At 40.4% G+C, this 13,321-nt stretch overlaps 1 protein-coding gene across 1 annotated transcript; it reads right to left on the bottom strand.

Moving 5' to 3' along the window:
• Window positions 1-10,232: 10,232 nt before the first annotated feature.
• On the bottom strand, window positions 10,233-11,853 carry LOC133527094 (uncharacterized). The gene is made up of 2 exons (XM_061863986.1): window positions 11,157-11,853; window positions 10,233-10,986 (listed from the first exon to the last, which is right to left on the bottom strand). Exons 1-2 carry the CDS (start codon window positions 11,185-11,187, stop codon window positions 10,343-10,345), a joined length of 675 nt encoding a protein of 224 aa, XP_061719970.1. The 5' UTR covers window positions 11,188-11,853; the 3' UTR covers window positions 10,233-10,342.
• Window positions 11,854-13,321: the final 1,468 nt, after the last annotated feature.

Here is a 13,321-nt window from a genome sequence, read left to right on the forward strand (position 1 = left end):
TTTCCTCAAGCCGCCTCCAGTCACTTACATACTCGTAAGGGAAAACTCCCTTACGCGTATGTAACTTCATATATTTCTCACGTTCGTAACAATTATCGGATGGTGGTAAGAAATTTGGTAGTATTTTGAATTGGTCCTGTGAAAGGTTTGAAACTAGTTTATCCAAGCTACTTGACATGAATTTATACGAGTCGACAAACCTTAGACTGTATTCGTCAATCCTTAAATCGAATGAAATATATTTTTCCTTGTTAATGGGAATGCAGGTTAACTTTCCCTTAATCTTGGCTAATTCCTTAATGAATAGATGACAATCGTAACCGCTCAAATTGTGAAAGACGACTGGTATAAACTTTGGTAATTGGTAATTCAAATTACATGAATTGTGTGTTTTGCCTCTAATATTACCCGTTAAATGACAATGATCAATTACATAAGCTTCATCATCTCCAATTTTTTTCTTGCAAATATGACATATATTTGAGGATGTGTTAGCACCGGTGCTGTCGCTGTAATTTTTTTTTGGTGGTACGACTTTTTGCAAGATTTTTATGATTCTATCAGCGTCTTCACGAATGCTCTGTATAAATTTCTCCACACAATCTTCACCGCGATAGATAACAAATTTGGATAAATTATTGTCATATTCACAATGAATATAATAGGAAAAACTACATGGCACATGTTTATGGGTGTTACAAGTAGCACTTGTAGTATTAGACTTTTCATTAGCTAATGGAACTAAAATCGATTCAAAGTCACCATAAATTACAAATGGCACTTTCATTTTATTTTTATAATTTTTGAAACGTAAGTATTTATTATTAGGCTTAGGTAGCTCTACAAGTGTCCCCCCACAACCAATTGCTCGGTGTCGATCTAGTTTATTTTTATTTGCAAAGGGGTGTAAACACCCATCACATATCCATGTTGTTTTTCCATGCTTACTAATTTGCGAACTCACTAAACGAGACAAATTTTTAATCCAACAATAATGTGAAACATCACCTCTCTCAAAATATAACAAATTTACATGATTTTCGCAAGACATTTTCGAAATACGTAGAGGTACAATAGTCAGACCCCTGTCATCCCTTTTCTTATCTGTATCAATACCATATACATTAACACTGATTTTATTTAATTTTTCAAACTTTTTAATGTCCGAGAGACAAACCGGATCTTTTATACCTGTCACGTTAAAAATGTCTGTATAATGTGGGTACGATGAGGGACGATCACTGTTTTTATCAACTGGATAGAGAGCACTAATGATGGCCCAATAAAAACACTTGTTATCACGATTTTTCACGTTAACACATGCATTCTTCGATTGCACCTCGGGTGGCAGTGGTATATATGTAGATCCTTTGAGTGGTTGATATTTGTTAACGTTGACGTTGAGAAACTCAATCTTCTCGAGACCCCAACCGCTGTCCCTTTCGTCGAAATCTTCACATTTTTTGGAAATACACAAGGATATTTGTTCAAAATACGATGGAAAATCCATACAGTCTTTATGCAGAGCCACGTTTTTTGTGTTGAATGACTTTAGATCACGTATCACTTCACCTTCAGCATTGGTTTTCACAAAAGTACCAAAGAGTTCAACATTTATTTTTACATGTTTATGTGTTTTTAGTTCAATGGTAATCAGCTTTTCAAGCGTTTCTCCAATATTCAACAAATACATTTTAGGATCCAAAATGTCTGCACTCCCATTAATCCGGTATGTAATTATTCTGCACTTGAAGGCACTGTCAACAATGTAAACAGCACCGTCGGCAGACTTTTCTTGTGCACAAAGCAGGATGTGGCGGTCACTTTCCGAATGAGATATCAAACAGTTTGATAATACATCTTCGTTACAAAAGTTGCAATGATGTAACAACGCCATGGTGATGCTTCAATTCACTCGCTCAGACAACGGTACGGTCGTGCCGTGAGGCGGGCTGCGGGCAACTGACATCATGCCATGCGCTGGCGTCTGCGGTGCGCGGCGAAGCGGGGAAGGGGAGCCTAGCCGGCGCCGCGCCCACGCATGATTTGCACGTGTCAAGGTCGACCTCGACTCGTGCGCTGACGTCTGCGGTGCGCGGCGAAGCGGGGAAGGGGAGCCTGGCCGGCGACGCGCCATGCGACGCCCACACATGATTTGCACGTGTCGACACAGTGAGTCATTATTGCATCATCGGGCTTGACTGAGAATGGTTAGAGAAAACGGGGATTTCCCGTCGACCAAACACAAGTGAATGATTACATATCTTCAAGTATACTCTGGTGAACCCACTTTGTGAGTAGAAAAAAAAGACGTAATATTCAATTATTACTGCGCGTTATTACTGTACAGCCTACAATTGCATTGGTGTAGGGGAGGAAGAAAGATAAGGTTCTATGTTAAAATAAATAATAAATAGGTTAGTTATTGTTTTTTATTTTTATTTTCATGAAACTTTAACCGTTTCAATTGAAAATATAGGTATTACACAAAATATCGGTGGCATAACACTTGATTTCAGAGTCGACAATATCGTTTACATTGCACAAACTACCTATAATATTGCGTGCATGTTGAACATTAGCGGGGTGATATATCTTGAAATGTTTCTTGAAGAAGTTGAGACGGTTTTCGTAGGTAGACTTTATTTTGTTCAAGTATCCGATACGTGCGTTAATACACTCCATAACACATTCGATATGACTCCATTCCATGTGGTTTATCACCAAGGGGTGTGTGTTCGTCACCGGTTCATTGTCACAGCTGAGTAAAAGTAACGGTACAGGAGAGATACACATCCGAAGACGATCGCACTGAATCAGCTCTGGTGAAACACACATTGGGCTATGAAAGAAGTTTCCAATGACGTCAACTTTTTCCGCAAACATTGCATTCCATTCTTCACAGGTGAGTTCATAATGGCCATTAAAACTGACACAGGTATGTAATCTGATTTTAGCTTGAATAAACTGCAACTTTAAGTATACATGGATATTTGCAATCGGAGCACTTGCACCAGCAGGACAGCGTTTGAGATTGTAGACACTCTTGCTCAGCTCACAGCAACCATCACCAGCACCGGAACAATCAATCGACGGTGTGTAAGAAGGTAAAAAAATGTTTGAATAATTCATTTTTTAAACGTATTTTCAAAGTTCCAAGACACGTTTACAATTGAGGGTGGTCAATGCTCTACTGAATGATTTTACGTGTGGCACTGGTGAGAGCGTTGTACTCAAACAGTGAATCATTGATAATGAGACAGTATGCCGTGGTGTTGGCAGGTACATTCTCTTTAAACTCCATTTCCAATTTAATATCAATAGCACCAGCTCCCGAGTTGAAGCTGTCACACTGTCTGGACGTGTCAATGACTATTAATGGAGAGTGTGTCTTGTAATGAGCATAATTTACTTGAGGGCTGGTATGATCACGGCTGTAGTACGATCGTTGGAAATTGGTAAATGCGTCATATAAGAGCGCATAGTTGTTTGTTTTAAATTCAGCCGAAAAAGGATCGTATGGATAATACTGTGCGTTCAAATACACCCTGCAATTGGTAAGATTACAATGGTCGAATATACTCATATCTTTGGTCTTGTCGTTCCTGCGTGCCGTTTGGAAACCAACAATGAGATAGCGAGGTTTCTCCAGCTGAGTACTAGTCTTGATGCACCAAATATGACGTTCTGAGGAAGGTAGTATGGGATATTCATACAGTTCCCACGTGCGGAACGCTATCTGAACTGGTATGCTGCCCTCAACATACGACATTAAGCGCAGTTTCTCCTTATCAGATACTTTTATGACTGGCATCCTCCATGTGACACGAGTGATTTCAATCTCACCATTTGGAGTCGGCGGTTTTGGTACCGTATTCGGATCAACGGGTGCTAAATCTAAACAGTTTACATCTATACTGGCGCGATTTAATATCAACTCGTGTTTCCCATTCATTATTACCTTCTTGTAGTCCTCGGCGAAACCCAAGAAATGAGATAGTGGTATGGTTAATGTAAACTTGTCATGTATCTTTTTAGCACCAACTTCCCACCCCGCTGTCTGAAGACTATGGTCCATTTCCTTGGTGTATGAGATTAGTCCCTTAATGGTGGATGTGATGCCGCAGTTTCTCGCTCGATCAATCTCCACACCGTTCAATTCATAACGAATGTCTTGAAATAAAAAAGCAGCACCATTGTTGACCAGTAGACAGCCTTTCTCCACAGTGCCTTCCACTAATATTTGACTCTGACTCGGTAGTAGAATTAGATCTTGACGGTTGATACATATGTGGATGTTATCGTTGTTTTTGAAAGAGTCATTATACGGAGTGTATGGGTGAAATTCTATACTTTCTATACTGTCATCGAATAACACCTTCTCACCAATGTTTAAGATAGATGACGAGGACATACTTTGAAACCGATACTCTGTAAAAATGTACTGTTTTCTCTAGTCAATTTCCTTGGTTGTTGTTGTTTTTGTAGTGACTGCCGCTGTCTCTCGTTAATACGACGAGTTGTAGTAGTTCTCTCGACGAGAGCAAGATCTCGACTAGTTGTGAAGGTGTTGTTACCAAGGCTTTTATTGTTATGTATAATCATTTTTTTTTTACTTTTTACGAATATGCAAACGAAGTGCAATGCTTTCACCTCGGAAATTTACCGTATTACCGTGCTCGTTTACAATGCGCAATTCAATGTTTTGTATGCGATTGTTACTCTTCTTGACGGGTAGATATATAATATTGGTAGGTTGTTCAATAATTTGGTAGCCGGGCGGGACGTCAGGTGAAAACTCGTGTAAAACATGTGACGGCTTGTTGTTTACGAATGAGCCCTCCACAATATTGCACTCTATTCTTATAGTGTTTGTAATGATTATGTTAATTGTTTTATCCGACCAATGTGATGTTTTTGCTTTAAGCTTTTTCGCTGAATAACCAAACAATGACCCTATGCTGTTTGGTTTGTCAAAGCGAATATCATACTTTGGCGAGAATATCATACACTTGGAGGTATTGTTATTTACAAAGATATCCACCAATTTTTCACCATCACCTTTAGCCCTCTTTGTCATTTCCTCGTTCAAGAGGTGTATTATACTGGAGAGCTCGTATGAACCTTCAGGAATTGCGATTACATCATCCCCATAGTGAAACATATTATTGCTCTTATCAACATTAGGAATAGTGTTGAAAGTCTTAAAGTACACGAGAGCACACTCGTAAAAACCATCATTGTCCAATTCTAGAGCCGGTTGAAAGTCTACATTCAACACAGGCTCGTTACCGCTCAGACTTATTGTGAATGATGTCATAGACATGATACTGACGGGTAGACGATTAATGTAAGAATGAAACTACACATGTAATGCTCATGATATTTATTTAAAACAAACGCTTAGCATTGGTACACAGGAAGGCCAAACATAAGTGTCCACAATTTACAGTATTAAATTTCTGTAATCGATTGTAATTATACTCTACTCGCATGTTGCGCTGTTGTTTGGTACTAGCGGAATCATTTATATAATCAATAAACTCTCGAGGTGGTCTCAAATCACCAAAGCTATCAAAATATAGACAATAATCACCCTTTTTCGCATAGGCACACCAATGTGTACCTTCACCCTGCTGAGAGTCTAAATTGATAATACCAGTTTCATAATAGTGAGGTTTCTTTGGGAGATTATCTCGCATGAAAACACCCCTAAAGTAGGGGATTTTCTCTCTACGTGCAAATCTCACAATGTCCACATCGGTGAGAGCTTGACCAATCGGAGGTAAATCTAATTTCTTGTTTTTTTTTTTTTCGCAACTTTTGCAGTTGCCGATACTGTTGCTGCTGCTGCTGCTGCTGCTGCTGCGTTATTAGCCGGTGTAATGTAGAGTCCCATTCCACGTTTATAAGGTGCTAAATATAAACCTCTACCGACAATCTTGCTTTCATTATTATTATTATTATTTCTATTCCTGACCATTTCATAAATATTTTTAGCAGCAGTGGTAACACCGCCGGCCAAAGTTCCCGTGGCTGCTAAAGCACCCAGTAGCGGTATCAAAGCTGGTAGGAAACCGCCTTTCTTAGGTATTGGAATGACTCGCTGTTTCTGTTGTCCCTTAACAATTTTCCCTTTAACAAAATGTTTAGCAGCTTTTACACCCACTTTTAGTAGTGTATTAGTAGCTGTATCCTTCTTTTTCGCAATGTGTTTTTTTACAGCATCACGACTTGCTTTAATGACTTTAGATATGGGAATCATACCCATACCGTGTTTAACTTTATATTTCATAATCTTATCTACCGCTAACGCGGCAATACGTTCACCAATTGAATTGTTACCACGCCAACGATTTTCAGCAGCTTGGGCCAATCGCAAATCTGCTTGATGACGTCCCTCCAATGTTTTATCACGTGAGTAGGCAATATCGTGTAATTTACAAGCTTCGTCAAGCGGATTCACACCGGGATCGTTGCGAGCCAATCTCTCCTTCAATCTAGTACCGGGACCGCAATAATTGTAACCGGGTATGTGCGCTTCGAATGGTAGATTATTAATTAAATTATTTATAATACCCCCACCGCTACTATGAGATCGCAGTCGTCTAGGTCGTTTGGGATTATGCTTAACACTAACCCCGCCAATGTGTGTTATCATCTCAAGTATCTATACTTGACTGTGTACGTGAGTATAAAGTTGGCCTATATATCTATATAATATTTAAACCTTTGAAATTTGATCATGTATGTGTGTATGTGTGAGTATAAAATACATGTCCTAACGATTTGATACATCACAGTGAAATGAAGCTTAAAAAACAAAACACGTCACTGGCTATTAAAGATTGGAGTGTTGTGCTAGATGATAATGTGAAACCAGCAATGACTCGTCGCTCCCTTAAACATGGCTCGTTGCTGGCGAATAACATTAGATGTCTCATCTGTGGACCTTCCAACTGTGGCAAGACAAATGTTCTGTTGTCTCTGCTCTTACATCCGAACGGTGTAAAGTTTCATAATGTTTATCTTTATTCGAAATCATTGAATCAACCTAAATACAAGTTTCTGAGTGACGTTTTAGAGCAAGCGGGTGACATACCGTTTCACACGTACAATGATAAGAGTCAAGTCGTCCCACCGGAGGAAGCTGCGGAGGACAGCGTCATTGTATTTGACGATGTGGCTTTGGAAGATCAAGATGCCATTCGTCAGTACTTTGCAATGGGACGTCATCGTTGGTTAGATTGTTTCTACTTATGCCAGACATATAGTAGGATACCTAAACAGTTGGTACGTGATAATGCCAATCTTATATTGCTATTCAAACAGGACGAGTTGAATTTAAAACATGCCTATGACGATCACGTGAACACCGATATGGGTTGGGAAAAATTTAAGGAAATTTGTCGCGAGTGTTGGCAGAAAAAGTACACTTTTTTAACAATCGACAAGGAGAGAGACATTAATAAGGGTCGATATCGTAAAGGATTTGACGTTTTCATTATTGTATAAAATTTAGTGTCATCTCCGGTTTATTATCAGTTTTATGTTGTCAGCTACTGAAGAACAACGTCGTTTAATTTATATCCTATCAACATATTAGCATCGGCCGTACCAAAAGCAGCAGCAGCAGCAAAAGCAGCATCAGCACATACACTATAAAATAAAATATGTTTGGTAATAAAAAGTTGAAACGGAAACTCGTAGATTCCATTGAGAGTGTAAAGAGAAAAGTAAAAGCGTTGCGAGCAGATAAAACTTTGCTTGACACTTCGCTAGCTCAAACCTTTGAACCAATTACAAAACCGCTCAATGTTTTAATGACTAAAGCTTTAGAATCTAAAGGTAATAATAATAATGATGACAATGCTAAACCAGCAGTAATGAATAACCCCCAGCTCCCTTTGATAAAGACCTCCACACCATTGTCAAAACATTCACGTAAAAGGAAATATCTGATTAAAACCGAAGAACCCAATAGTAAACTGATTAAGTGGAGTAATAATCTTTTTACAAAAACACAACAGTTTGATGATGCTGCTGATGATGATGATGATGATGAAGATGATTCTAATGATGATGCTGATAATGATGATGATGATGAAAGAAAAACAGAGGGAGATGAAGAGTTTAGCGATGCTGAAGATATGAAGTCGGCTCTTGAATTTGATGAAGGTGGTGGTGGTGGTAATAGTAGTATTGATGATCTACAAAATAAATATATGAAACATCTTTTAAAAACATCAAAAATACCATTTGGTGTTTATCTCAAGGATAATAAAATGCATATTGGTAATAGTCGGGTTAAAATCATTGATGACGTGTTACATATTAAAGATTCACGATTCAACCTAACTCCTGGACTGTTGGAACTTATCTTTAAAAGAATACCAAACAAGAATATAGTTTTGAGAAAAGATGTAGAGGATTACAATAATATTTTAGACATTACAAACGCTCATCGTAGAGGATTCTCGCCAAACGGCCAATTGAGTGGAGATAGAAGTGTAAAATATCAATGTTACATTAAACAACCACAAGAATCAAAGAAACATAAAGAAGGTGGATGTTTGAACTCTGGTAGAAGAGATGTATTAACAACTAAAACTTTTTATCCTAAAACTGATTATATCTATTGGGATGATCCCAACGAACTGGTGAGCCGTTTACAGCTTTTGATAGCATCACAGAATGCTGGCAACACCTCTCATTCGAACGAGATCAATGCAATCGTTGAGGAACTGACTGAGAGCGGTATAATTTTAAAGTAAGAAAACAGACCCTCTTCTGTTAGCTGTTTTTAAACCTGTTCTGAGCTGTTATCTAATAAAACAGACATGTTTTGTAACTAAGCCTCTCCCCCCTTGCTACCTTGTTATAAATACCGATGAGGCCTCCCCCATCGTTCACTTTCACAATGCCTCTTAACAAGTTTGGACAATACTTGGGTAGCGAGTCTACAATCCGTGACGACTTGAAAGTGGAACGAGATTTAGTAAATTTTGAAAATAGACGGGTGGCAGGAATTCATAAATCTTTTCTTAAAACTGATGCTATTTGTAGGGCTGAATTGGATGAACAAGTAGTATTTTTAAACACAAAGCTAAAGGCAAATATTAAAGATATAAAAGATTTACGGGTAAAGGTTGAACAATTATCAGCTAGAATTACTACACAAACACACGCACCACAACCAGCCCAAACACCATCAGCAACGGCAATAGCTCCAGGAAAGCGATTGAAGAAAAATGAGTAAAGCTCAAGTGGTCAACGAGATACACAGGTATGCGAGAAAAACATTTCCACGTCGTCGATTCATTCAGAGGGGGCTCGATGACACATGGCAGATTGATCTAATTGATATGCAAAAGTACTCCAAGGATAATAACAACTACAAGTACATTCTAGTGTGTATCGATACCTTTTCCAAATACGCTTGGATGCAACCGCTAAAGTCTAAGAGCGCTGAAGATGTTACAAAGGCAATGAGCAGAATTTTGAGTGAAAACGGGAGAAAGCCCAAGAATATTCAATCAGATGATGGAAAAGAGTTTTTCAATGTCAAATTTAAATCGCTCATGAAACATCATCATATCAATCACTACTCTACCTATAGTGTCATGAAAGCTTCCATAGTGGAAAGGCTAATTAGAACCTTAAAACATTGGATTTGGAAACAATTTAGCATGAATGGTTCCTACAAATGGATACAGCTGACAAGTGAAGTGGAACAATATTACAATAACAAACTGCATCGTACTATCGGTATGGCACCGGCGAGTGTGAATAAAAACAACTCTAAACAGTTGTTACATAAAGTCTACAATCACATTAAAGTCAAACCACGTGCCAAGTTCAAGGTCGGTCAACATGTGAGAATTAGTAAATATAAATCCACTTTCGCCAAAGGCTACACCGGCAATTGGACTACGGAAATATTTACAATAACTAAAGTGCAAACTACTAATCCAGTGACATATTTACTTCAAGACGCTAATCACCAACCCATCTCTGGATGTTTTTATGAACAAGAGTTGCAGAAAACTAAACACAATGACATTTATCTAGTGGAAAAAGTTTTAAAGCGTCGTGGAAATAAAGTGTATGTAAAATGGCTTGGCTTAAATGAAAAAAGTTGGATAGAAAAAGATAACATTGTGTAACTATTTTACTCAATAAATATTCATTTACTCCAAATCAATGAGGTTTCACTCAATAAAACATTCCTATATTCAGTAATATGAATTTATTATTAATACGTGTACATTAAAACATTTACATTCGCAGCGAGCTAACAATTTAAAATTAAACAATGACAAGGAATAAATGCATCATCACCTTAATATGTACGAGCATTCTTACATTTAGGTTCACATTCATAATCACCGGAAGCTATTATGTTTGGACCTAGCACACAAAATATTACATTGATTAAATAATTAAAAGATTTAGTATTGAACACCACGCGTGAAAATAGTTCCGCTGTAACGCCACCTAATAACGCAATCCAGTCTTGATAGTTGATTTGAGCATCTCCCACTATCTCTTCTACGTCATCGTTTAAATCGTCCCACATTACAATTAACAGGTAAATATGACAATCGTCATGGTGACCTTCGATATACAATCGTTTTAACAATCTCGCTACTTCCGCTCTAAATGTGTGAAATGGCATGGGGAGGCGCCATCTATTAATCAGAGTATTGTTCTGGAACGCTTTTATCCACTTGCTTTTACATCCTTGATAAAAAGATTTCATTTCATCGCTCGTATCGCTCTCAGAAGCGCTCTCTAGGCAGTTTGTTTTTCCCTTGTCCCCATCGTCTTGTTTTAACAGTGCCTTTGCTGTTGCCATCGGTTGTGGTCCGGGTGACGATTGCGAAGTGGAGCTGCTACAGCCACCGTCACAGCCGCCGCCGCCGCCGCTTGTGGTGGTGGACAACCAGCACTGGCAGCACCAAGTGGTGATGGTATTGTTGTCGGCTGGGGAAAATATAATAAAAATATTGTTATTATTTATATTAAAAGTAAGCAAGTATTCCTAATTGAGAACATAGGGGATAGGTCGAAAGTGATAGATTATTTAAACTACAAAGACAGAACAGAGGTGAAATACTCAAATGTTAATGTGAGTATAATACAACTATACTTACATTTGGTATGTGATGAAGCTTGCGGATCCATGATTTCAACGCAATATTCGTTGTGACACTGTAGTGGGAATATGGTTCAACATGCTCTTTTATAGCAGAAAAATTCAGTGGAGGGGTGGGGTGTAGACGGGCGGGGGGCGCATGTGGTAAAGAAACGTGTGAAACGGTTCTCATGAACTATATGAAAAGAGGAAAAGATTTGTTTGTTAAGTTATCGTACAGGAAACGAAACTACATTATTTTGTAATAATTAAAATATAAATATATGTACTTACCTCAACTTTCGGTGCAAACTGAACCATCTTTGTCGAGCGAGGTCAAATGTAGTCATTTACATTATTGCTCAACGAGCTATAGGAAATTGGCATCGATACATGCGAATTTCACATAACGCCTAGTCTCATTACGATTGCATATATAGTCGAGAAATTAGGACCAGTTTCACCGTGACGGGGTGGCCTAGGGGTTCATGACGTTAACTGGCTAAAGACGCCCCGGTCAGCTAAAGACGCTGGTTCGAATCCGACCTTCGCCACTGGAGGCCACCTCGTCACTTTTTGTTTGTCGTACACGTACAAAGTGGTGCCATCTATTTTAGCGAAGTTTTCCCTCGGGAGATAAATACCTTAAACATAGAAAGTAGCGCCAACTGGCGAGGATATATGCACAACTACCAAGGGGCGCAGGGCCAGGGGCAGCGGCGGGGAGGGGGCGGGGGAGGGCGGGGAGGCGGCGGGGAAGGGGGGGCTAGTGGCGCCATCTAACGGATCTTTGCCGAACTACCAAGTGGCGCAGGCCAGGGGCAGCGGCGGGGAGGGGGGGGGGGGCGGGAGGGGCGGGAGGTGGGGGGGGGGAGGGGGGGAGGGGCGGGGAGGTGGGGGAGGGGGGAGGGGTGAGGGGGGTGAGGGGGGGGAGGGGGGTGAGGGGGAGAGGGGGGGTGAGGGGGAGGGGGAGAGGGGGTGGGGGGGTGAGGGGGGGTGAGGGGGGAGGGTGGGGAGGGGGGAGGGGGGAGAGGGGGGGTGGGGGGGTGAGGGGTGGGGGGTGAGGGGGGGGAGGGGGAGATAAATACCTAAAGTGAGCTGGAATCGGCATATCCTCCCTACTAGTTCCTGTATAGGCATTAATAAATAAAAACGGGGAACCTAGTCGATTTTCTGTTTGTCATTTAACTATATCACTTTATAACAGAAACTAATCACTATAAAATAAAATTCGGAAAGAAGAATATATATATATATATAAAAAGCGGAGATAGCAACGCTAATAGTTGAGAAATGCCTTTGTGCAACGATTTATAGGTAAATGCGTTTTATGAGAAAAGAAAAGAAATATGTAAGAATTGTAACATAACTTTCAACAATATGGCAAGGTTACAGTCTCATTATTACTCAAACTTGGCCCTCCCTCTCACCGCGCATAGTACCAACCGCGAACCTCGAAAATTAAAATTTCGGTATCTTTCTCTATCGCGCTTCTCCAATCGAACGGTAGAGAAGCAAAATAGATGGACTAATAAGATAGTTATCGATAGACCCTCTGGGGGCGTCTTTATACGTGGAGTAATACATTAAGGCATCCCGCCTAGCCGGAGAACTAGGACGGATATGCCGGACTCGTAGCCAAGGGGCCAAATACCGACTAAACCCTCCACGGTATGCACGTCTCGCAGCAATGGTGGCGGTGACACGGACGAAGTAAGCATTCCACCGCGAACTTCGCCTGCTGCCGACAACCGAGGCTGTCCCCTCCTTGGAACCGAAGGCCCTGGAGCCGAAGCCCCCCCTCTCGAAGGTAGTATGCAGGGCGACACCACACACTGGACCCGGGTATGTCCTTAAACTACGTCCAAAAGAGAGGTATGGGCAATGTGAATGTCATCTCGCCTTGTGTGGTAGGGCACAGCGCAGCGGATGTCATTCCAGATCTAGAGCAGAGCCCAACTGGGGAAGTACCTCCACCTTACAGAAAACCGCAGCCAAATAACACTAGACCCTACTCATAGTGTTGTGTTCCTGCCGGTGAGTAAGGTTGCCAGAGCTCAACGAGGGGGGTGGGGTTAGGGTCGGCAACGCGCATGTAACTCCTCTGGAGTTGCAGGTGTACATAGGCTACGGAGACTGCTTACCATCAGGCAGGCCGTATGCTTGTTTGCCACCGACGTAGTA

This window comes from Cydia pomonella, chromosome 17 (genome assembly GCF_033807575.1).
Source record: "Cydia pomonella isolate Wapato2018A chromosome 17, ilCydPomo1, whole genome shotgun sequence".
NCBI lineage: Eukaryota > Metazoa > Arthropoda > Insecta > Lepidoptera > Tortricidae > Cydia > Cydia pomonella.